Consider the following 24,487-nt stretch of genomic DNA (forward strand, 5'->3'; position numbering starts at 1 on the left):
GATTCGCTGAGAGAGCGATATTTTAAATACAGAGATTTAGAAGGAATAAGCAAAATCGTGAGGCTACAATTCCTCTCACCTTCCTCACCCTGGGCAAGACCTAAGCTGAAAAGACTATCAGCGGAAGTTGCGGGATTTTAGCGGAAGTGAAATCGTTGATGCTTTACAAATCAGTTTACATTCTCCGCGAATGAAACAAGTGTTGTGATTGGTCTGGAAAATATCGTATCCGTGGGAAATACATTTGACGGCTGTGTTGCCAGGTTTGCGAATTGTAAGCGAGTCGTAGTGTGTGTTGAATGGCATTTGAATGGCATTTGTGGGCTTGTGAATGAATTTTCTCACATGTAATTTGTGCTCACTTGCATAGACCTGGCGAATTTAGCGTGGTGAAAGGGCAACAGTGTTCCGGGGGTGTGGGTGCTTCGGGCAATAATGTTTGTAGTAAACAAATGCATTGCCGCCGTGAGTGTGGACGGGAGGCATCTTTGGTGGCACTGCAATGATCATTTTTTGGCGGGTGGTGTCGAGTGTTGGCGTTGGGCGCGATAGGAGGAGAATGGAGATAGGTCCCGCACACTGCGAAGGTAAGTGTGTGACGTCACTGCCGTGTGAGTGTGTATGGGTGTAGTGTGTAAGATGGTGTTGTGGGTGTTGCAATAGCGACGTAGCTGTTGTGGCTTTGGGTTTCTTGCCATGTGTTGGGTACAAGTTCTCTAATATATAATAGATATGGGTCACATAGTGCTTAAGTCAAAATGGTTTATAAGTGGTTAACAACACGATGACCCAAGTCAACACTTTTGAGCTTATGTGCTGGAGTGATAGAAAGCAGTCACGGATGACATCACAGCCTTGCTATGGCTAATCAGCTCCATATGTCCTAATTTATGTTACGTTGCATGCCGGTGTCGCGCATGGAAAATAGCCGACCTACAAGCTCACAACACGTTGCATCTGCGACGTGTTGTGAGCTTGTAGGTCGGCTATTTTCATCTGGCTGGGTGTCTCTGCGCTGTAGCTACTACTGGCCAACCCACAGCCAATCACAATTCTAGGAAACCCATCCCAGTGTCCTCCTTGGGAGGAGGAGTACAGCCAGGGGTGGGGGCGTTGCGTGGGATAGACTCTCCGATAGAGGGTCAGCTGTTCCTCAACAGAGTTGAGGTGAAATAGAAAGAGCCTTTTAATAACACACACACACATTGTAGTGAAATTACAATACAATTCATCAAATCGTGAATACTATCTCGCGAACACACACACACACACACACACACAGACGTTTCGCCAAGAGTGAACAACACAAAAGGGTGTTGCCTCTAGCATTATTCAGACTTATCTAGTTTATTTTTAGTGCCATCAACTTGAAACTAAATGCAGACTTAAGACTGCTTTCAATTACAAAAACACTCACGTAATGGAAAGTGACAGACAAGAACAACAAGATGTGTTGTATGACTTAACAACACAACTAAGTTACTGCCAACAAACCCATAAACTGCAGACATCACAATCCAAATCTATCTATTATGTGGTGTAACAATGGTTAAGGCAGTGTGCAAGATTGGTCACAAACATAACAATCATTATGACCCCTGCACATGATGATGTGATGTTCCAACAAAAATATACTTTTCTTTGGCAGCCAACAATATAAGTTATATAACACTGTTGATACTCAATTTATAGTTATTAGGTAAGGTTGAAGTGACTTGTCCTGCCTCAAAGAAGCAAGGGTTGAAGGTCACTTGATAGCAATACGACTGCCTGCCTGCCTGCTTACGTACATTCCTTTCCGGTGTAGGAACTAGGGAGTAAAAGCTATTGAATTTTACTCGTGTATATATAATGCACCATGTGGTAACCTATATAGGTTACATAATGTGTATGTATATGTGTAGGCTATGTATGTGAATCAATCTATAAATCAATCCCATAAAGGCAAATGTAAAATAATGCTTTAAATATCTTTTATTTTTTTTGTCCCATGCTTCTTTTCGTTTCACCACATATTGTATAGTTACTCCTCTTTAGTTAGCCAGCCAGAGGTATTGGTGCACTTGGTTTTACTGTAGCTGTGTACAGTAATATGCTGTGCAGCTCAAAGGCTAGAATATGGCAGTAATACGGTTTAATACAGACAGGGCTAGAGATGTTTAATGCACAAGGCCATTCATATATACAAACAAAGAAAATAAACAAGAAATGACTGAAGTCATATTTTATCAGCTTGTGTGTGTGTGTGTGTGTGTGTGTGTGTGTGTGTGTGTGTGTGTAGGGAAAGTCTCAAATAGCCAATGGTCAAAAGGTGTTGAGAAGTGTTGATGTATGAGCTTCCTGATACATGATCAGCTCTTCAAGCTGATTAAAAGAAATGCATGAATAAAAGTGGCCACTCAATGGCATGAACTTCAGTGATGACAATATAATTAACCATGTTTAAAAAGACAGTCTCTTTCAGTTGGCCAGTAGAAAGTTGCTGCTGTTGTTGCAGCTGCCTCCCCGGATGGCCTTGATCAGGTTATGAAGATTCTCTGACACTGCTACCTAGTGGAAAGATAGGAAAGACAAAATATCCCTTTATTTAATTTCAAACTTGAAAAAGTGCTCCTCGGAGCACAGGTCTCCACCACCAGTCCAGGTCAGGTTATTCTTACACCTCCTGGTGGCGCTATAATAGGCCAATGTGAAAATGGTGCTATTTCTTCTTATGCCTTTGATGGCAATTTTGTTCAAATTTATGATTTGTGGCATTTTGTTCCAAATAATGTTGCAAAAATGCACCTGTTGCACCTGAACAGGTGAAAGGGGTGGGATTTTTGCCTCGGCCTAGTAGGAAAGTGTGTGAAAAATGTCACGTAAATTGCACGCTGTGTTCATGATTTGAGGCTTTTTATTCAAAACGGGTCAATCCTGCAAACTTTGGAAGCCAATGATAGCCAATTAGGATGGAATATGAAATATCGGACAGATTCGTCTTGATCACATGACTATAGAGATACTGTGTACCTATTTGCAGGATCTTTGGACAGAATCTGGAGGAGTTACTTCAGTCAGATACAGTATACTCGAAGAGTTAATACGCTGCATTACTATGTGGGTGCAAGACCCACATGTCAATTGGGCAGGGTATTTAAGCTCACCTATTTAAGACTTACATGAATTATTTCTGCCTTCCTTCTGTGTTCCTGGTTGTTGTTATGCGCTGTTTGCTCCCACCGCCACCCCAACACCACCGGTGGGCTGTGGGCTCTGCTATTTCTGTTCCCCATGGGGGGTTGTTATTGTCTCCACCAGGCCGAAGGCATGGGGGGAGAGTATGTTTTGCACTCCGTCCGTCCGTCCGTCCGTCCGTCCGTCCGTCCGTCCGTCCGTCCGTCCGTCCGTGTGTCCGTCCGTGTGTGTGTGTGTGTGTGTGTGTCCGTGAGCAGCTAATCTCGGCCACCGTTAACCCGGTCGATGCCAAATTTTGCACACACACTCCCTGGATGCCAACGATGAACCTCTGCCCCAAACTTTCCAGAACGGCCTGTTATAGCGCCACCAGGAGGCCGCTTTGTGCAAAACAAGTTTTTGCACAGTACACCTACAGATTTTGTCCAAACATCACGCAAATTGGTACACAGTCTCTCTAGAGCCATTCAACGAAACCGGTCTTTCAGATTTCTCAGACTCCATCCTGATTGGTTAAGATTGGCTTCCAAAGTTCACAGGAGTGCTCAGTTTCAAACAAAATGCTGCAAATCATGAACACATCGCGTGATTTCCGTGAAATTGTGCACCCACATAACCCACTAGTTTACTTTTGTTGCCCTTTTATCCAACCACCAGATGAAGGCAAGCTGCAATGTCCTACATTCCTATCCTGGTGGAGACCTGTGCCCAGAAGGGCACTTTTTCTAGTTGTATATCTATCTCCCTGCTCTGGTTAATGATGGTTGCATAATTGTGCCGAGACGGGAGAAATAATTTAGCAGAGCCGAACGCCAAAATAAAATTCTATAATAAATACAGTATTTGTTCAATCTATTCGCGAGTTATCTGACTGAAATGTGTTTCACAAAAGTCAGACTCCTGGTGGTGCTATAAAAGATGTGAAAGATGCAGGTCAAAGGTTTTTCCTTGGCCTCTAGGGAGTGTGCATGCAACGTTTCACGCAGATCAGTGCAGTTGTGTGTGAAAGAGAAACTCACTGTGTAAGAGTCTGGATCCTGCAGTCTCTTGTGTCGAGGATTCAGGTTCTGAAGGGAACTCTGGACTTTCTCCCTAGTTTCAGCAGCACTGCATAGAGGGTGTGTGATCTAGAACGTAGTAAAGTACAACATACATACAACAGTTTGCAATATTCAATTATATACAAAGTACCGGTGAAAGTACTGGCTTACTTCTTTAAAAAAAGTACTTAAGTATTCAAAAGAACATGCTTTCCTTTTCTTATATATTAATGCATTGATGTAATAAAATGTTTGTGAAGAAGAGACTTGCATACACCCAGTTCCTTTCCAAGCAGGTGCGTATGTGATAAGGCAGTAGCCTATATGTAGGAGAGAATAGACACACGCACTGCAACTTGCTGGATCAAGATAATTATTTATTAAGGAGAGCAATGTTTTGCTCATGAGACATTCCTCAGGCTTCGAGGCTTTGTATTAAAATGTTGAAATTTTCTCAAAACATTAGGGATTTTCCAGAAATCTTAAAAAAATATCAACAATAGTTCAAATAGTGAAACGCATCTCGTTGTGAGCTGGTAGATCTGCTATTTTCACGTTGGTGCTAAATAACGGTAGTTAATTCATAATGTACTTTTTCCACTCCTGTGGATAAAAAAAAAAAGTACTAGTAATATGTGTAGTATGTAATAATGTAGTTAACTACCATTCTTGTATGTACTGGCAATAGGCCTGTTCCACTCATCTCCATATAGCCATAACTTTAATATGTCTGTGAAAATCTAACAGTGACAGTGTGTAATGACAACAGTCAATAATATGTTTCTGTGTCCGTTTCACCCCTCACCTGTCCTTTGATAAAAACATCTTTGCGCAGACAGGTGACCTGAGCTGGAGTGACTGACTGACGAGTGTCATCCCGTCCCAGGGGGAAACAGCTCATTGTGACGCCTGCTTTGGGAACAGGCTCCTCTGCCAGGCACAGCAGGTCCAGGAATGGATGGCCTGCAGAAAAATAAAATGATGGAGCAGAGAAAAAGAGAGAGAGGGACAGAAGGACACAGGGAAAAAGTGAAGCGAGTATAAGAGTTATTAATTGGTTCGTCTCTTGAGACAGATTCTGTCAAAACGAAAAGAGGGCGCTGTTTTTCCTTTATTTTTAGTGAATCCGTAACATTAGTCAAATAATAGATTTATGGAGGGTAGGAAAAAGGGACTAATTGGAAACCAAACCACAAAATTTGACCAAATGAGCACATTTCAGAGCAGTGCTTTTGCCTGTTTTTTTATTTCTTTATTCACAATCCTGCCCAGCCATTTAGGCAGGATCGTGAGGCCAGTGCCAGAGAAATGCGCAAAATAAGCAGAGAGGAAGAGCCACTTCCGCCCGAGCCGGAAGTGATGTAGTCCACATCTGTAGTCTAGCGAGGGCTCTAGGTGGTGGACGATCGCCAGCGCGAGCTCGGATTAATGTTTTAATAGGCTCTAAACATGGCACTTTATGCCATTCTGAGCATAAAAACCACTAGTAACTAGAACTGCACTCTGTCGAGTGCCTACTTGCACGTTGCACAATAGTTTTATGCGTATGCCGTGGCTGCGTTTGACGTAATGAAGATATGTACCAATGTCAGGGTATAACTGGCTCTAGATGGTGACTTAATAATGATGATGTTTCGGGTGGATTAAAGGTAATGCCCCTATGTATACATGTATGTAATCTGAAACCAATGCCATATCAAGCACAAATTAATCATTACGTCATACACAGCCACAGGACATACGCATCGGAGCACCGGACAAACAACATTAATTGCACGCTCTGCTTGCGCAAGTAACTTTAAGGCACCAACCTGCACATTGGGAGCAATTAGGGGTTCAGCGTCTTGCTCAAGGACACTTCGACACTAACTCTGGGAGAGCCCTGGATCACTATTATAGACAAATTATTGAAGAGAGACAGTTAGTAAACCAGGCAGTGAAAATTAACTCTCACCCTCAGTGTCTAGCAGGCGGTAGACAGATTTCCTCCCAGGAACGGTGCTCTTCTCTGTGTCCTCACTGAACTTCATCCTGGGGCTGCCTCTCACCTCCACCAACTAACACGCACGCATGCACGCACGCACGGGATAGAGGGGGACAGAGGCCATACAAACATAAGAGTACGGAGTATGGATTGTGGACTGAAACACATATGTTCTTGCGTATTAATTTAAAAGCATTACTTTGTAGACACAACCAAGTGAAGGCTGTCTCGTGCAAGTGACCAGGTGTGTTCCCACGCCGACCACGTCAATCTCATTCTCCTGAAACACGGGCAAGACAAGACATATCAAGGAAAGTGAAACGGGTAAGACCAGGCTTCGCAAACACAAATGATGTTCCTGTCTCTTACCTTCTTGTTGAGTTCTATCATAGTTTGCTCTGAGATGTTATTGGTGCCAACGATTGTCAGTGATGGGAAATCTGAGATGGAAAATCTGTGGGATTGGGGGGAAATATGATACCAGGTGGAATACTGTAGCCTATATTAGTAAATCTCTGGCAGGCATTAACCACTTCAGTCATATGTACTTGGTTCAAGGTTCAAGGTTCAAGTTAATTTAGTGTCCCCGAAGGGCAAATTGGGTTGCAGTATAGACAGTACATTAAACAATGAAACAGTACAAATAAACAAACAGTTCACATAGCAGATACCAAAGTACAAGGTACACATAAACCATTAAAGTGCAGGCGTTAAAATGCTATGCGAGAGGTCATAAAAGTGCATGTGCATAGACATAGGCACGAGACTAATACAGTAAAAAGTGATTATCGTAAGTTAACTCCTAGATCTACCCACAGCAGCATTTAGTGTGCAAATAGAGACAGGGACAAAGGAATGTTTGTGCCTGTTTTTTGTGGCACAGGGGGCTCGCAAGCGAAGGCCAGATGGGAGAAGGATGTACTCTCCGTGTAGTGGGTGAGCAGCATCAGATCGGATACACAGGGCTTTGTTAAGCACCGGTTTCTTAAAGATCTGGTCTAGGCTGTTCATTTGTGAGCCAATTATTTTAGAGGCCACTTTTACAAATTTCCCTAGGGAATTCTTATCTCTGATGCAGAGATTACCATACCAACAGATAATCGAGAAATAAATGACGGACTCGATGTAGGCACTGTAAAACAGTTTCATCAGAGTCTTGTCGACATTGAACTTTTTCTTAGACAGTACAGGCGTTGTTGACCTTTTTTATACATCACATCAGTATAATGTTACTTGTATAATGAATAGCGAATATAACATATTAATAAGTTCACAACGCATCACATTACAACACATCGTGAGCTTAGGTCCTTCTGCAATTGAATTTTCTATACATTTATGTTTTTGGGGGCACGGTGGCACAGTCGGTAGTGCTGTCGCCTCACAGCTAGAAGGTTCTCTCTTCCACGTCATCAGTGCCCATACCCGAGGCGGGGTTGGCGAAAGGGCCTTTCTGTGTGGAGTTTGCATGTTCTCCCCTTGTCCCCTAGGGTAGGTACCCTCACAAAAAACATGCAGTAATCCTGGTCTCTAAACTATACTACCTCCCCATGGTCAACCACCCCGGCCTAATGGAGGAGAAAGGAACTGGTTCCTTCCACATGCTACGTCCGGCCGGAGAAACTCTCCCATGTCAGGTGAAAAGAAGCAGCTTGGACTACTCAGGTACAGTATAGAAGGAAGCATGAGGTCAGTCCGCTGCCCAGCCAGGTTGGCAGAAAAAGTGTAGCGCCCAGGATTACATTAGACACTGGGTAAAAAAATGGGTTGCAAAACCGTGAGATAAAAAATTATAAAAAAACATTTATGTTTTCATTTTTTTAACATTTTCAAAACCCTTACTCACTGCTCGCCGCATAGTTTGAAGGCATTCCGTACGTCCACCGACTGCCTGCAGAGGTCCCCGCTATCCAAACGGACTCCCAGGGGGCAGTAGCCGAGCTCAAACAGGGCCAGGGCCACTGCACAGAAGTTCAGCAGGCCACTACTGCAGGGTCAGTTAGAAACACAGTCATTCATTTAACTAGGAATGGAACATGTTGTCATTGTCTAATTTTGGACTCAGGTCTTTCCCAAATTATTTGTTATATGAAAGTAGAGCAATGTTGGAAACTTTACCTGAGCTTTGTAGAAAGAGTACTAGACTAGTACATAAATCAAGCCTGTAGTACACAGCCTTCAACTGGGAAACCATTATATCTCTCTATTACTTGCTAGTTGCTACACAGGCTAATGACTTGATGTCAATGGTGATGCTTATACATTTTAGAGTGTTGGCTTTTGGGCAGTTTTTAGAACTGTGGTTCTCAAACATGAGTGAGCATGGATTACACACATTATTAGTACGCCTGAAAGAGTGCACTGGTGCTCATCAGACATCAGAGCAGGCGAATACCCAAAATAGGGCAAAATACTGTTTTGCCCTATTTTAACATTAACATTAATAATAGCAACAACAGACAAACTGTCCAAGAGCAAGAACAAACATTCAACACATCATTCTGTAATAATAAGAAATAATGTCTTGTGTCTCTTTGGATTATGTTTGTGTAGCTAAGCTTCTATAGACTGAAGTGAAAGTGTTGTTAAGGAGGTGAATTAATGCCCAGCATTCTATTGTTATGTAATGGCCCATTAATCACAGTGGCAGCACTCTCTGAGAGCGGACAATTCACTTGACGGCACCATGTGGGGCAGACTATTATTGGCACACAAGACAGGAAATGGACAGGGTGGGCAACAAGGCAAGGCAGGGTTTCAAAATCGGGCTAGAGCTGGTAATGGGTGGGCCCAGTCCTGGCGCAGCACCCGTGTCAAGGTATTAGGCTGTAGAGTGCAGACCCCCAAAGAGAGAAGATCATGCGTCTTGTTAGAAGTACAACATTTTACAACTGTCCATACTGTAGGTGGAGGCAGTGAAATCTATCATCGTCTCATTGGGTGAAATAATTGTGAAATTAACCCCCTATTTTGGTCATGTATTATATTTATGCAACATTTGTTTTTTTTAAGTGAAAATAGCAAGATCAAAATGCGCTGTCACCTTACAGATTGGACATTTTCGCTATTTGTGATGAGGTCAAGTAAAAAATAGGGTTCAAATGGTTCATTGTTAAACTGTTCAATTGTTCATAATAATTATTATATAATAATTTTGCTGGGGACTTTTGGAACCCCCTCAATAACCACTGTCATTTCTGATGTAGTCATTAGTTACAGTATCTCCTCATCATCTTTATTGTACTAACAGCACCATGACAAGTCCCATCATTCTAGAAAACACGGTTACACGGTTTGTAAACTTGCAACAGCTTATAATTATAAAGCTATTAATTCAGTCGTAAGCATGTGCATGATTACCAACTGACGCTGTAGCTATCAATGACGGGCAGGAAGTTGTGTGGATAGGCGATAGCGTAGGACAGGAAGGCAGCCAGCTCGCCCTCACGGATCTTCCCGTGCTCCGCCCCCAGCAGCTTGCACACGCGACCCAGCCAGCCCTTGGTCAGTGAGATGAGGTCGACTGGGTCCGAGCCTCCCTTTGCCGCCACCAAAGTCTGATCGGTTCGACAAAGGGAAAAGTAGAACTAGAAATCATCTTAAACATAAATTCTAAATGCTTGATTGACCAGAGTCCCCCAGAGGTCTATAATAGGGCAGGCTCCCTCCTTTTATTACTCTACATCTCGTCTAAAATACAGTAGCTGATCTACAAGCTCACAACACAAGGGTTTGTGAGCCTGTAGACCGGCTATTTTCCCAGAATAGGGATGCTAGGGTTCATATTCTTAACCATACATTACTTGGTGTTGTGTCGTTTGAATAATTTGAGAATAAAGCTTGACTGTACGCAGCAGTCGATACTCATTTCGGACATTTGCAGACGATCGAGGAGGGGACAAGAGAATCACCTGTGGCCAAACTTCTTCCAAGGAAGAGAAGGAAGTGACAAAGGAATGTGCCATGGTGCCTGCTACGGGAATCCCAAACAGGAAACCGGCCTGAACGTTACTGGTGAGATCGAAACCTGGAGGACAGATTACAGTGGCAGCCTATAAGTATACATATACTGTATTTATGTATGTATGTATGGGTATGAATATGGCCAAGTGTGGCTGTGTCTTGTTCACCTCCAATGTGTGTGTAACGTGAAGCGGTGAGGCCGCCATCTGGGCCCTGAGCTCTCCGGAGCCCCATCTCCAGCAGCTTTCTCCTGGGGCCCGCTGCCAGGCGGAAGCGGGCGGCATTGCTGCACACCAGGCTAAAAGAAAAGGAAAAGCAACAGAGAATGACAGAAAAGCAGAGAGGGGGTGAAGATTGAGAGGGAGCAAGAGGAAGGGTGAGAGTGAAAGAAAGAGATTAAGATGTGGTTAGGTGACCATGTTTGCTTAAAGTTTCATCTTCCTCTAATAAAACATGTTTTTGGAAGCATTAAAACAGTGAGTTGATTGCAGGAAAAAGTGTGGGATGTGCTTAAATCTTTTCCAAATAGAGAAAGAGAGATACAGTATAGAGAGGATGGACAGAGTGAGAGAGGGGATACAGTATGTGTGTGATCGGATGTACCTAATACAGATAGAAACTGTTTATACAATAACCTGTAAAATTATCTGTGTGCAAACCTGGCATAGTTGACCAGACACAGCAGGCTGGTTTCCAACAGCTGAACCACCGCCAGAGGACCTGCCACTTCTATCAGAGGCACCTGCATGAGATCACACAAACATAACAGATCGGACCTGTGACCAGCCTGTGACCTTTTGACACCACACTGCATGACCCATGATGCCAGCCCTGCAGCTCACCCTAGCAAACACCACGGTTCCCTCAGGGACGGATCGGATTGTGACCCCAGAACAGTCCAGGCCTCGCAGGAATGTGAAGAAGGCAGGGTCAGTGGCAGGGGGCAGGACCGAACGCAGATACTCCACATCTGAATGGAGACAGATTTACCCAACAGACAGGGCAACCAGGACACATTATGGTCTTTCCGACCCGTCAGCCTTCAAAGTACTTTACAATGTTTGTACATCAGTTCACAATCTACCCTCACAAGCCAATGGCGCATGTGCGAACCTGCTCTTCAGGAGCAGTTAGGAGTTCAGTGTCTTACTCAAGGACACAAGGACACACAGTCAGGAGGAGCCAGGGGAAGACGAACGCTCTATATGAATCCTGAGCCACTGCCACCCACAATACACTCACAGCACTTTTGCATCATAAATCACATACATTACAAACCAGCTGGTACAAACCACCGGCTTAGCAAAGATTGCCGATCACAAACTCACGTGTCACACAACCCCACCACACACATGCACTCACAAAGTTACAAACACGTGCATCTGTCACACACATGCAGTTTGCACACGCGCACATACACACACACACACACACACTCACACACACGGTCCACAGAGGCCTGAGTGAGTACACACATTTAATAGAAAGAGAGTTGAAAACTAATAATGTGCACCTAATCTCATTAGACCAGGAAAGACTGAGTTGGAAAACACAATTTTCTTTGGCTAGTGGGCAGTGTCTGAAGACATGACGCAGATGAAATGACATAATTTGAGGCCATATTTGACTTTGTTATAGGGCTATTGCTATATTGTTAAAGGTACAAATAATACACGCACATCACCTCAAGTCAAATTCACCATGGTCTACACAGTATAGTATGTATGTAGTTACAAAATGGCTATGATTAGGCCTACTTTACCAGAATAAGCTTACAATGTGATGTTGGGTTGGCTTCATGAGTTGCTAAATTCCTGTCTTTGAACAGACTAAAGCACTAGTAGTAGCCTACTAATACAATATATGGCGGCTTATGAGTCAAATGTGGCCGAGGTGGCAACATTGTTGAATTTCCACATTACAGTGTAATGAGGAAATTCACTGTTTACCTTTTACTTATATAGATAGACTAAATCGCATGAAATAGCACACGCTAAAAACATGGGTACAGACAGTGGGAACATATAGACTTGTTATCTGTCAATTCACTCAAAGTATTCTACTAATTACAAAATATAAACAGAGCGTCTGTGGGTGATGATGACACCGAGTTAAGACTCAAGAGTCGTCCGTCATCCAGTGCACTGAGTGCAGTTCAGCAGTGACTCACTGTAAAGTGTAAAGTTCATGACATTACCAAACAGTCTCTGAGATATTCATAGAATGTCCCTGAGGTTGAACGCAAACTTCTTGCGCAACATGTACAGTACACTATCATGCATGCGACAAGTGTGCTATAGGCTACTGCTATTGGACTTCATGGAGGAATATAATATAGGCTACGTTAAATCGTTTAAAAAAAAAATACTTCCGTTGATGAATCTACCTTATAATTTATTATCTCATGTGGATCGTGGGCAGTGAAAGCAAAGCCCTCACCTTCATGTGTTAATCTGAAGGTCCGCACGAACAGGAGACAGTCGTGCAGTCCGGAGAACAGAGAGAAGCCGCCGTCAAACGGGTTATCCCTGAAGAACAACTCGAACACAGCCGGCTCGTTGTGTCTGGCAGCTCGCCAGTAGGCATATGCCATGGTGAACTGGTACAGGTCCGTCAGTAGCGGAGGGACCCGGTCCCTGATGGACCGCTCCATGGTCTCACATGCTTCCCTGGACGGCGCTGCCATGTTCCCGTCCAAGTTGAACTAGTGCCGACTGCCGAGATCTCTGGGACTTGCAGTTTTTCCAGGCGCCCCTTTGGACGTCTACTGGTGACATTCCAAAGACTATAGTGTAACAGGTCAAATGCGTCAATGATAACCTAGGAAATGGAATACAATTACAAATCGTTGCGGGTCATTCCAGTTTAACACTGACTGGATGCTGTATTTCTGATGGGACGCGGTCATGCATGCTATTGATGAAGACACATTTATGAAACGGCCTTTAACAGGGGTAGGTTATATGGGTTAAACTAACTACAACTTCATCAATGTTTTTGAAAAACTTTTAATATATTTTTAGTATTCCAACAATTCCACGGGGGAAAACATCCACTTACATAGCCTACACCAGTATTGAAATCATGTGAACTCCAGCACAGCAGCCAGCTATCTGAGCTAGTTGAGAAACTACAAAAATGACTAAATTGTTTATATGACGAAGTAGGCCTATATAGACCTATACAGGCAGCTGAACTAGACTTCTTCATACTTGAGGTGGCCATCTTCATTGACAGGAATCACAGGATGGTCATTGTCATAGTAGGCCCCTGCAGGTTGAGCTTGAGATCCTTCTCCCAACCGGTCTACCTGCACTGCGATTCCCAACCTGTGGTGGGTGGGCCTGTGGGCCATGAGGATATCATCTTTTGGAGCATATGAGTGTGCGGGTTCCCTTCTCTTTCCATGAGGATATTGCCAGTGGGCACTGGGCACCCAATAATTGGCAAAAAAGATTTTAATAACAATATTCTTAAACGAATGGGCGGGGAAATTCTTTAAAACTTAGGGGGGGGATGTTAGCTCCATTGATCCATTCATGCGGCACAACATCTGACCATCTCAAGTGGTCAGATGGGTGGGCCAGTGCCACAAACACTTTCAATATTTTCAAAGAGCCCTGATCCAGACTAGGTGGGGAACCACTGTAACATTTCCCCCAAAACATTTCAGTTCACAAATATGGCTCCATGATAGCAGTGATGTAAATAGGTTTTCAGTGTAATGCGTCCCGGGACCCAGGGGTGGTCTTTTAGATGGGTCCCAGGGAAATGTTATGAGTCCAACTTCAATGACATTAGAGTACAGTACAGTATTGCATCCCAGGAGCCAGGACCCCCGGAGGGTGGATTGCGTCCTTTCTCAATTTAGTGAGTCTAAGGATGCAGGCCATTTGCATCACTGATATAGGATAGATCCATAGTGTATTTTTGAGGGGTGCTAGCCCCTCCTATCAATCAATCAATAAATCAACTTTATTAATTCAGACTCAGGTCCAGTTAAAATAGACAACATAAAATACTACATACAAACAGGAACATGTTATGTCATGATGATGTACAGTGATAAGAGCGCCCCTCACTTCACATGGGTGTGATTTTTATTATTCTGGACAGGATTTGAATCCATCTCCTGTTGTATGTATAACTTGCAACACTTGCAGGACTTCATATCTGAAGATTCAATGTATTTCACCATCCTTTCTATCGACATGAAAGGACAGCTCAACTGAAAAGTGCTGTCACATCACATTTATTATTAATTATTTTTTACTAGGTGTTCTAAATGATGCATCATTCCAAATCTGTGAATAATATATATATATTTCTCTCACAATAATCACAACCCAGCAAAAATATGATACAAGGCTCTAGCAGTGTGTTTACATTGATCCATACATTTAAAGTTTATTTTCAAATTAAAGTACCGCTACCTTCCACCTGCCACATTAGCCTGTACCTCCCTCTCCCCCCCAGTCGTCCTCTTCCCTGGGGAAGAAACTTGCAAGCTCATTGGTTAGTGTGAGCTGTTGCTCTCCCCATAGGAAGTGTGTTGGCTGCCCCGATTGGCTCTGATCCGGAGGGTAAATGAAGGAAGAGCTGAACTCGATTGCTAGGGCTGACCTCACCAGGCCCACACCCCCCTGCCGCTCTGAGCAGGGGTGGTACACCCGTCCACTGGCCGGGTGCATGTAGAGGGCCTCTGGGCGGAATGGCACTGACAGCCCTTCTCCTCCCCAGCAGTAGGACAGTGTTCCTGCGGATCCCCCAGACCCCTGCTCCTGCTGTAACAGGTGGGTAAATACCAGGGGCTGGTCATCACAGCAAACAAAGTTTCTCTCCCGCCCACACAGCGACAGGAAGGGGAAGTCCTCCTGGTACCTCCCACTCTGATTGACACGCAACCGGTTAAAGAAGAAGACCAGGAACTTCTTATCTGGAAAGACAATGAAAATGTGTATATTATTGTTGAATGTCAATCAAGTTCAACTTAAACTGTATTGTCATGTGTATTACTATTATTACTCTATATTAATACAATGCCATACTTCTCTCTCTGCCCAGTTAAAACAAAAGGACACACCATCACAAACACAACAAAAACATGCCTACATTGTCATTCATTATATGCAATATACAATAGATTATACAACAAGTGCAGTGCATATGGTTTTGTCACCTGGCTGTAGAAAAAACTGTTACCGACATCATGTGTGATTTGATGTTCTGAGCGAGAAGAGAACATGAGCAGGGTGGCTACTAGTGTCCTTAAAGGTGTGTTATTCTTGTGTGTTTGCTCTATCTTGTGATAGTAATTATTGCTATAGAGTGTGTGTGTGTTCAGTAATAAGGGATTCTCTGTCTCTCCAGCTCTTTAGTAAACAGAAAAGAATAGGTTGGGATACCAATTTCATTCAATCAGGAGAGAGAAATCATACAGCAGAATACAGGATAAACAAGTGAAATTTAAATGATGAAACAAAAATAATGAGCTAACATGGAATTGGAATACTAGAACACTTAAGATGATAAATAGGCCATATAATCTGTTCTAAATGATGATGCATCCTGCCAAATCTGGGAATATCTATTTCTCTCATACACATGACACAACCTAGGAAAACTTTGATACAAGGCTCTAGCAGTGTGTTGTGTGGAAATATATTTATGGAAATAAAATGTATGCAACACAGTTCCATACATTTTCTCTGAACTGGAGAGATGGGGAGACCCCTGTTACTGAACAAACAGCAGTATCATTTTAACAAGAACAAAACAAAAACGGTTTCATATTTAATCAAAATCACATATTACAGTGAGGGATGTACATGTTACACAATTGTGGTTGTAACGCGGTAGTTCTGGGTCCATGAATTTAGCTGCTAGTCTTTTGCAGCAGTGTGCACTGTGCAGTTATGTCAGGTTGTCAAACCACACTGTGAAATGTGTGAATACAGCCTGTGTAAGCACACTCTCAAGTTCAAAAGAGATTTTCTTTTTACTCAAATCAAATCTATTGAGATACATTTGGTGTATTAGGTGCCAGTATTATTACTGCTGTTGCACTGCTTTTGTCTATAAAGTGCATGGGCATTTATAAGTTATTAACAACTTCATATTAAACCTGCACAGTATTAGGGCTCAAACATGCTTAGATTTGAAGCTGAGTAAACTAATTCAAGGCATGTGACACATGTTTTGTTCAAGAGGGTTAAATGGTCAGCTTGAGGTAATCATGTTTTTTAATGGTTTTACAGGCTTATGTCAGGTGGAAGGGCTTTCCAGTAAACATACAGTAGTCCCAACAGTAAATGATCGTTGGGCATGTCATATTAGGTTGTCAGTCAAACATGTGGCATTTTGATGTGTGAGGTCTTAGTTTTACCTTTGAAGCAAGTGACAAAATTCTTCACTTTAGTGTCATCAAGGAACAGCTGTAAAGAACATGATCAAGATGTTAAACTTAAAATAACCCATGTTCAAATTAGCAAGATTGTGCACTCGTGCAGTGAGAGATGTGTGTGACATCAGGGACTAAATTATTTTCGCTCCTATGCCACCAAAATGTGGAACGCCCTACCAACAGTCATTAAGACATGTGAATCCCTTGACTCCTTCAAAACCGCTCTCAAAGGGCATCTACGGATGGCTGCAATTCGAAACTGGCCTCTGTAAAATCTGAATCCCCCCCCCCCCCCCCCCCACCCCATTTCCCCTCACTGTATATGTATCTTTTCCCTTTTTGCTTCCTATATGATGAATTCCTGTTCTGTTCTTTAGCTACATAGAAGTGTCTATTTGTATGTCTCTAAATGTTTTGATGAATTGAACAATGTGGACCCTGTTGTAAACAAGTGTAATGCTTAATTGGGTCGTCCACTCACAGTTAACAGTCTTTGTATTGAGTTTGTGCTTAAAATGTACTGTAAATTCTACAAACTGTTAATAAATATTTCAATCAATCAATCAAAATCAGTCACCTGTCCTTGGTGATCAATGTAATAGAAGTATTCACGGATGCGAGGTTCGGGGCTCTGGCCCTGGATATAGGTGACATTGGTCCGAACAGAGTTGGATAGGTTCACAGTCACACTAATGTTAGAAAGGAATCGTACAGCCTTTAGTCCACTTCTGCTACTGCTGACAGCCAAAACCGACGGCCAAAACATGACTGAATGACTGGACCACACTAAGATCAGAGCCTGTTGAAAACCATCCGGAATCGTAATCGAGATTCAATGAGCAACAACACGCGTATACAAAATAAATAGATCGCTTCTAGTGAGCTAATTTAAGACTTCCGGTGGACGATCTCTTCAAAATAAGAGTACCCTCTAGAGTATTGAAAAAAAGTTTAATTTGCACATTAAAACTACAAATTAAGCATTTAAATGATGCTATATGATGCTATAAGACACACATTATGTTTCTGTGTAAGAATAAGTAATTAAATCCTTATAATAATAATAATAATAAAGTTATCTAATGGATAAATGCTATTCACTGGAGTGCATGGACTTTATAAAGTGGACACTGGACAAAAGACGGCTCCGCAAGGCAACTATCTGGACATACCCACGCGTTCGGGGAGATGTCCTATAGGGGAGGATGGGGGAAGATGAACCACTTTTTACTTAAGTTGTCCTGGAAGCAAGGCAAAATGAGATGGCAGTCAAATCTAATGATCTACACATATTTCAGGATGTCCTCTGTCAATTGAAATGATGAGTAAGCAGCTATGACAAAGGGCCATGAAAATATGACCTTTAAAAAAAAAAAAAAAAAGTGGCACAATTTGCCCCAGGTAAGGGGTAAGTTGATCCAAAATTGAACCACATGATATTTTAATGTAAAGAGCTTAAACTTGAACAGATAATGTATTCACGTATTGAAAATAATTTAATAACAGTTTTCCCTTTTGCAAATAGTCTTATTTATCTGTTTATTTATTATTTAAACAATATAAAGACAATTAAATAAAGTTTTTTATTCAGAACCTTATAATATTTGCAATATTGTTAATACAATATAGCAAACTTGCAAACATTTGCAAACATCCAAATTAAAGGTCATTCAGTATAATTTGAGTAGCTAATACTTAATACAAAAATATGAATGGTGATTCACATTAAGAAAATTGGCTCAATTTACCCCAAGGAATTGGTTCAACTTGCCCCATGGCCACTTTTTGACAAAACATGGCTAGCTTAATGCTCCAGGCTAATGTTTAGCTAAATGATTCACATGGGTTTTATACATTGGTATATCACCAACATGCATGATATATAAGTTTAGACCTGGGTGCTTTTGCTTTAATATAAAAATGATTATTCCAGAAAAGTTTATTTTTTTACTTTGACCAGCAAAAAACACTTTTTTGTGTATAAATGTACTTTCCACTTTGTCCATGTGTCTCTCATCTTCACAGTCAGGTTGAAATGGTGGGTGTGTCCTGATTTTGAGGTCACATGACAACTCATGTGTGTAGTTTTAAAGATACAGGGGGTGGTTCAACTTACCCGTCGGTTCATCTTCCCCCATCCTCCCCTACCACACCCCACTCTCCGCTAAGCGGGAGAGGTGTAAAATTCACAGCAGCAGACCTTCTACTGGGGTCAAGGCTGACAAAAAGTACCGTTTCCGGACCCAGAATGGACACTGGACAAAAGACGGCTCCGCGAGGCAACTATCTGGACATACCCACGCGTTCGGGGAGATGTCCTGTACCACACCCCACTCTCCGCTAAGCGGGAGAGGTGTAAAATTCACAGCAGCAGACCTTCTACTGTGGTCAACGCTGAAAAAAGTACCGTTTCCGGACCCAGAATGGACACTGGACAAAGAGGCCTCCGCGAGGCAACTATCTGGACATACCCACACGTTCGGGGAGATGTCCTCTACCACACCCCACTCTCCGCTAAGCGGGAGAGGTGTAAAATTCACAGCAGCAGACCTTCTACTGGGGTCAATGCTGACAAAAAGTACCGTTTCCGGACCCAGAATGGACACTGGACAAAGAGGCCTCCGCGAGGCAACTATCTGGACATACCCACACGTTCGGGGAGATGTCCTCTACCACACCACACTCTCCGCTAAGCGGGAGAGGTGTAAAATTCACAGCAGCAGACCTTCTACTGGGGTCAAGGCTGACAAAAAGTACCGTTTCCGGACCCAGAATGGACACTGGACAAAAGACGGCTCCGCGAGGCAACTATCTGGACATACCCACGCGTTCGGGGAGATGTCCTGATGTACTCATTTTGGTGGTACAGACAGGATAAATTGAACGTTTTTGGAATTTTTGTGCCAGCTCTTAACAGGAGAAGTAAGGTCTGTGGGCTGTTAATTATTAAACATTAAACATATGTTGATAAGCTCTTTTCCTGCTGACATGTTTCACATTGTTCAGATTGAGCAGGTAATATTTGTGCAATAGTGTCTAAGATGCCTTTTTGTGACACGTCAAGTGGCTGCACTATGAATTGTGACATGTTCTTTGTAGATGGTAAGGCCTTGTCACCACATTGAGTACAACTATACAGACTAAGACTTTTCAGGCAAAGCAGGTCATCTCCAAGGAAAGGAGACCGAAGTGTGTATTCTACAAAGCTGTTTAATATGGTGCATTCTTCTGTCCTAGAACATTTCTGAGACACTAATGACACTGATGTGTTGGCTAGATTGAATTTCTCAAGTTTCCGTCTAAATGTTGAGTCCTGCGCTGCTGCTTCTTCAAGCCGTGTGTGACATTTTTTGATAGCAGATGTTGTAGAAATGTTAGAATTGGTAATGGTATAGCTTCACACATATTGTCATTTAGACTTTCATTGCATAAAACCACATCATCATCATCTTCTTCCAAATTGTCCTCCGTTATTGTTCTGTTAATTGCTTTCAACTGTCCAGGCACAGAATGTACAGATGTCTGTATGTTTTGCTTGAACAACTGTGTGGACACCACACATACTCAACCAAACTACTAGTTTGTGTATAAAATCTAATGGGTCATTGTGCATTCCTAAGGCCAAGTAAGATGCTATTCACTAGTTGTTGAGTGACACCACAGATTGTTTTGCAATCAAATGTGTGACCTGGATTTTGAAAAAACGCTTGAATGAGAGCTGCTAAATTCCCCGGCATAGATGACAACTGAACCATCGAAGTAGGTGTCAATGGTTTCAATTTATCTTGTACTACTTGTAGATGCAGTATACCCACGCGTTCGGGGAGATGTCCTGTACCACACCCCACTCTCCGCTAAGTGGGAGAGGTGTAAAATTCACGGCAGCAGACCTTCTACTGAGGTCAACGCTCAAAAAAGTGCTGTGCCTTGGGGCATTGACAATTATTTAATTAACGAATTAAATAACCTTATTTTATTCTGAAGGCAACCGGATGTCTTAAATTAGCTAGCTCTCAGACAGGAAATTCTAAATTAGCTCATAAGACGGAGCCAAATATCTGTCTGAGAGTGGAGCCTGCCTGGCAAATGACATGGGGGGTCCTTTTTGTGGGCTTGGCCGAAAGTGGGCGTTACCAAAAGGTGGGCGTGGCCATGGCCGCCAGAAGTCTGTCAGATTTTGACAGCTTCAAATTAGTGTTAAACATAATATAACCCAATTGACTCCAGTCCTCTCTGTTTAATATATCTATAATGAAACTATATAAACTATGCATATACCATGAAGTGCTATGACTACTAGCTCTGGTCCATAGCTCTAATGCGTTTCATTTAGAGCTATGTTACTCTAAACTTCCCCGCTCGCATGAATATGAATGCAGACCAGCCTCTACTCTTTGGCGTAAATAAAAAGAACGTTTTTGCTACACATAAAAACAAAGGCGAGTTGTGTCATTAGAAAGCCTACTTTGGTAATTGGTTCTAGTTCTAGTGAACAGAAATAATAAATAAATAGACTTGGTAACCTAACTGTAGGGAGTGCAAACACATTAAAGAACCTGGGGGTTATCATCTATGAAAAGGCAACACAATGAGCAGAAAATAAAAATGAACCATGTAAATACAACAAATTGAGCAGAGCACTGCAGGGAGTTGAACCCCATTCCGGTAAACCAGAAGTACCACAACCAGTGCCTTGGTTTTTGTTTTGTTTTACGAGGTCCATTCGTTGAAATGTAAATTTTGCATTGCAACGGTAAAGTAATTTCACAATTGACATTGTAGGCAATAATTAATAACGGTATGGCACCAGGCCAAAGCCATGGGGATAGAGTATGTTTTGCACTCTGAGTGAGTGTGTGTGTGTGTGTGTGTGTGTGTGTGTGTGTGTGTGTGTGTGTGTCCGTCAGTTTGTTAACAGCTAATCTCCAGCACCATTAACCCGGTCGATGCCAAATTTTGCGCACACACTCCCTGGATGCCAACGATGAACCTCTGTCCCAAATTTTCCAGAACGGCCTGTATAGCACCACACATTTTTGTATGCCCTCCGTGACCATGGACTATAGCCTTTCGCTTTTCCGCAATTTTACCTTTTTTCAAATCGTAAACAATGATGAAGAATCGCGCACTATAGCATGCCACTTAATGACCTTGGGGTCATCAAGGTCATTGATATTGATCAATGACCTTGAGCAGTATAAATGACCTTCAATAAGACTAGTAAATGACCTTGACCAGTATAAATGACCTTGACAAGTACAAATGACCTTGACCAGTATAAATGACCGTGACCAGTATATGACTGACCAGTATAAATTACCTTCATGAGACTAGTAAATGACCTTGACCAGTATAAATGACCTTCATAAGACTAGTAAATGATCTTTACCAGTATAAATGACCTTGACCAGTATGCGGTCCGTGACCATGGACTATAGCCTTTCGCTTTTCCTTGATTTTCACCTTTTTTTTCTGCCTTCCTCATGTGGAAGCTGCGTAGTTGAGTTTGTGTGTGTCTTTCTTTTTCTGTCTTTCTTTCTTAGGACGAAGATCAAGGTAGACGCCGTTGGAAGGCTCAACACAAGCCGATGCCCCTAGAGATCCATCCCAAAGCTTCCCTCAGGGAGCCCAGCTAGCCAGCAAGCCCGCCCAGTCAGCCAACGCAGCCAGCCAGCTCCGCCAGTCAGCCAGTGTAGAAAGTCAGGCTGCCAAGCCAGCGCACATCAGCCCTTGCAGTCAACCATTGTAGCCATACCAGCCTTGCTCAGTCAGCTCAGCCAGGCCTCTCTCGAGGCCTGGCTCTCTGTCTGCCTGGCCCGGTCTGCCCCGCCCTGCCTTGCAGCAACAGAACCAGCCTTGCTGGCAAGCCAGCCAGCTCAGAATACGAGCTCAGCAAGCCAGCGCAGCTGGCAAGCACGCAGTTAGTCTAAACCAGTTTCAGACTGGCAGGCCAAGGCAGACAGACAGGAAGACCGAGGCGCCTAGGCAGGCAGACAGGCCAGGAAGGCAACAAAGTGCAGGCAGGGGGACTGTCCGGCCTAAGGCTGCGCTGCAAGGGTTGGAGCCTGGCCAGCTCCTGCTGGTCTAGACTGAGTGGCTGTGGCTGCACAGTAAGGCTGCGGTAACCTAGTCTGGGCTTGCTGCTGCACTGGCTTGCTCAGCTCGCATTCTGAGCTGGCTGGCTTTCCAGAAAGGCTGGTTCTGTTGCTGCAAGGCAGGGCAGGGCAGACCGGGCCAGGCAGACAGAGAGCCAGGCCTCAAGAGAGGCCTGGCTGAGCTGACTGAGCAAGGCTGGTATGGCTGCAATGGCTGACTGCAAGGGCTGATATGCTCTGGCTTGGCAGCCTGACTTTCTACACTGGCTGACTGGCGGAGCTAACTGGCTGCGTTGGCTGACTGGGCAGGCTTGCTGGCTAGCTGGCTTGCTGTGCTCCCTGAGGGAAGCTTTGGGATGGATCTCTAGGGGCATCGGCTAGTGTTGAGCCTTCCTATGGCGTCTACCTTGATCTCCGTCCTAAGAAAGAAAGACAGAAAAAGAAAGACACACAAACCCAACTATGCAGCTTCCACCTGAGGAACCGAGACGCGAGAAAAGAACTGAGCGTCACTTGGGATGGTCACAAACTCTCCAACCATACCCACCCCATGTATCTTGGAGTTACACTGGACAGGACACTCTTCTTCAAAAAAACACCTGGAGAACACAAAAGCCACGGTCAACACCCACAATAACATCCTGTGAAAACTAGTGAACTCCCAAGTGGGGCGCAGACCCACAAACAATCCGTGCAACTGCCATGGCCCTGTCTTTCTCTACAGCAGAGTATTCCTGCTCAAGCTGGAGCCGATCACGTCACACCAAATTGGTCGACACAGCCCTAAATGACACCTGTCGCATCATCACGGGATGGGTCAAGAAAACACCTGTCCCGTCCGTGCCTTTATGCGCTAGCCGGCACCTCCCCCCGCACATCAGACGACTGTGTAACGCTCAAGATGAATGGAAAACACAGGAGATAGACAGTGAAGTCTGGAATGAAATGATAGAGAACACCTCACACACACAGTTTCCTTTCGTGGCTGTTTACATTCGAGGGTCGCCGGTCCTCTCAAACGGAACAGTTTAACGTCATGCCCAGGACGAAAAGATATAGAGAACACCATAATGACAAATGACAAATAACAGCAGGAAGGCATGGGCCACAATCCACCGTCTTGGCAAAGACCACACCACCCATAATTCACAACGGTCACAGCAAATTCTGTTGCATCACAACTAGTGTAGGTATTGGATGGAGCCCGCACACCACAGGTATAAGAAAGACGTGATGCAGAGGAGGGAAATGGGTCGGTAGCTCTTCGGGGATAATGGGTCTTTGCCAGGTTTAGGGAATGCAACCACTTTGGCCTTTTTCCAGACAGAAGGGGTGGTTTTCTGTGCTGTGCATGTGTTCAGCATCCCCACAAGCCAGGGCCTTGAGTTAGGTCCCAGGTGCTGTATCATTTCTGCCAGTAGGTCATCAATCCCTGCTGCTTTTCCGGGTTTCAACTTTCCCATTGCAGTTTCAAGTTCTTCTAGGTCGAAGGGTTTGGTTTGAGTGATGGCTGATTATGGTTGGTCTGATACCACTGTGCGATGGTATTCTATGTGGGTCGGTGGCGGTGTTGGTTACAACTGTTGGCCACCAGTTGTGACCAAGACCGCCACCAACCCACAGGAGAATACCATCGCACAGTGGTATCAGACCAACCACAATCAGCCAGCCTTCAAACCAAACCCTTCGACCTAGAAGAACGTGAAACTGCAATGGGAAAGTTGAAACCCGGAAAAGCAGCAGGGATTGATGACCTACTAGCAGAAATGATACAGCACCTGGGACCTAACGGAAAGACCTGGCTTGTGGGGATGCTGAACACATG

General features: G+C 43.6%; 2 protein-coding genes across 3 annotated transcripts; both read right to left on the reverse strand.

Annotated features, from left to right (window-relative positions):
• Nucleotides 1-1,951: 1,951 nt before the first annotated feature.
• Nucleotides 1,952-12,873, reverse strand: naprt (nicotinate phosphoribosyltransferase). 2 transcript variants are annotated; one of them, XM_083766504.1, is made up of 13 exons: nt 12,604-12,873; nt 11,007-11,134; nt 10,824-10,906; nt 10,332-10,462; nt 10,113-10,228; nt 9,562-9,758; nt 8,048-8,188; nt 6,571-6,655; nt 6,401-6,481; nt 6,172-6,274; nt 5,023-5,180; nt 4,197-4,304; nt 1,952-2,550 (listed from the first exon to the last, which is right to left on the reverse strand). In XM_083766504.1, exons 1-13 carry the CDS (start codon nt 12,848-12,850, stop codon nt 2,461-2,463), a joined length of 1,668 nt encoding a protein of 555 aa, XP_083622630.1. In that variant the 5' UTR covers nt 12,851-12,873; the 3' UTR covers nt 1,952-2,460. The 2 variants fall into 2 exon arrangements, with proteins under 2 accessions (XP_083622630.1, XP_083622629.1); XM_083766503.1 differs by having other exon boundaries at nt 1,952-2,546; nt 4,193-4,304.
• A 251-nt stretch (nt 12,874-13,124) lies between these two features.
• LOC310859702 (UPF0598 protein C8orf82 homolog) lies at nt 13,125-17,437 on the reverse strand. The gene is made up of 3 exons (XM_083766390.1): nt 17,145-17,437; nt 16,550-16,598; nt 13,125-15,100 (listed from the first exon to the last, which is right to left on the reverse strand). Exons 1-3 carry the CDS (start codon nt 17,331-17,333, stop codon nt 14,613-14,615), a joined length of 726 nt encoding a protein of 241 aa, XP_083622516.1. The 5' UTR covers nt 17,334-17,437; the 3' UTR covers nt 13,125-14,612.
• Between the last annotated feature and the right edge of the window lie 7,050 nt (nt 17,438-24,487).

This window comes from Protomyctophum parallelum (assembly GCF_964188405.1).
Source record: "Protomyctophum parallelum genome assembly, chromosome: 6".
NCBI lineage: Eukaryota > Metazoa > Chordata > Actinopteri > Myctophiformes > Myctophidae > Protomyctophum > Protomyctophum parallelum.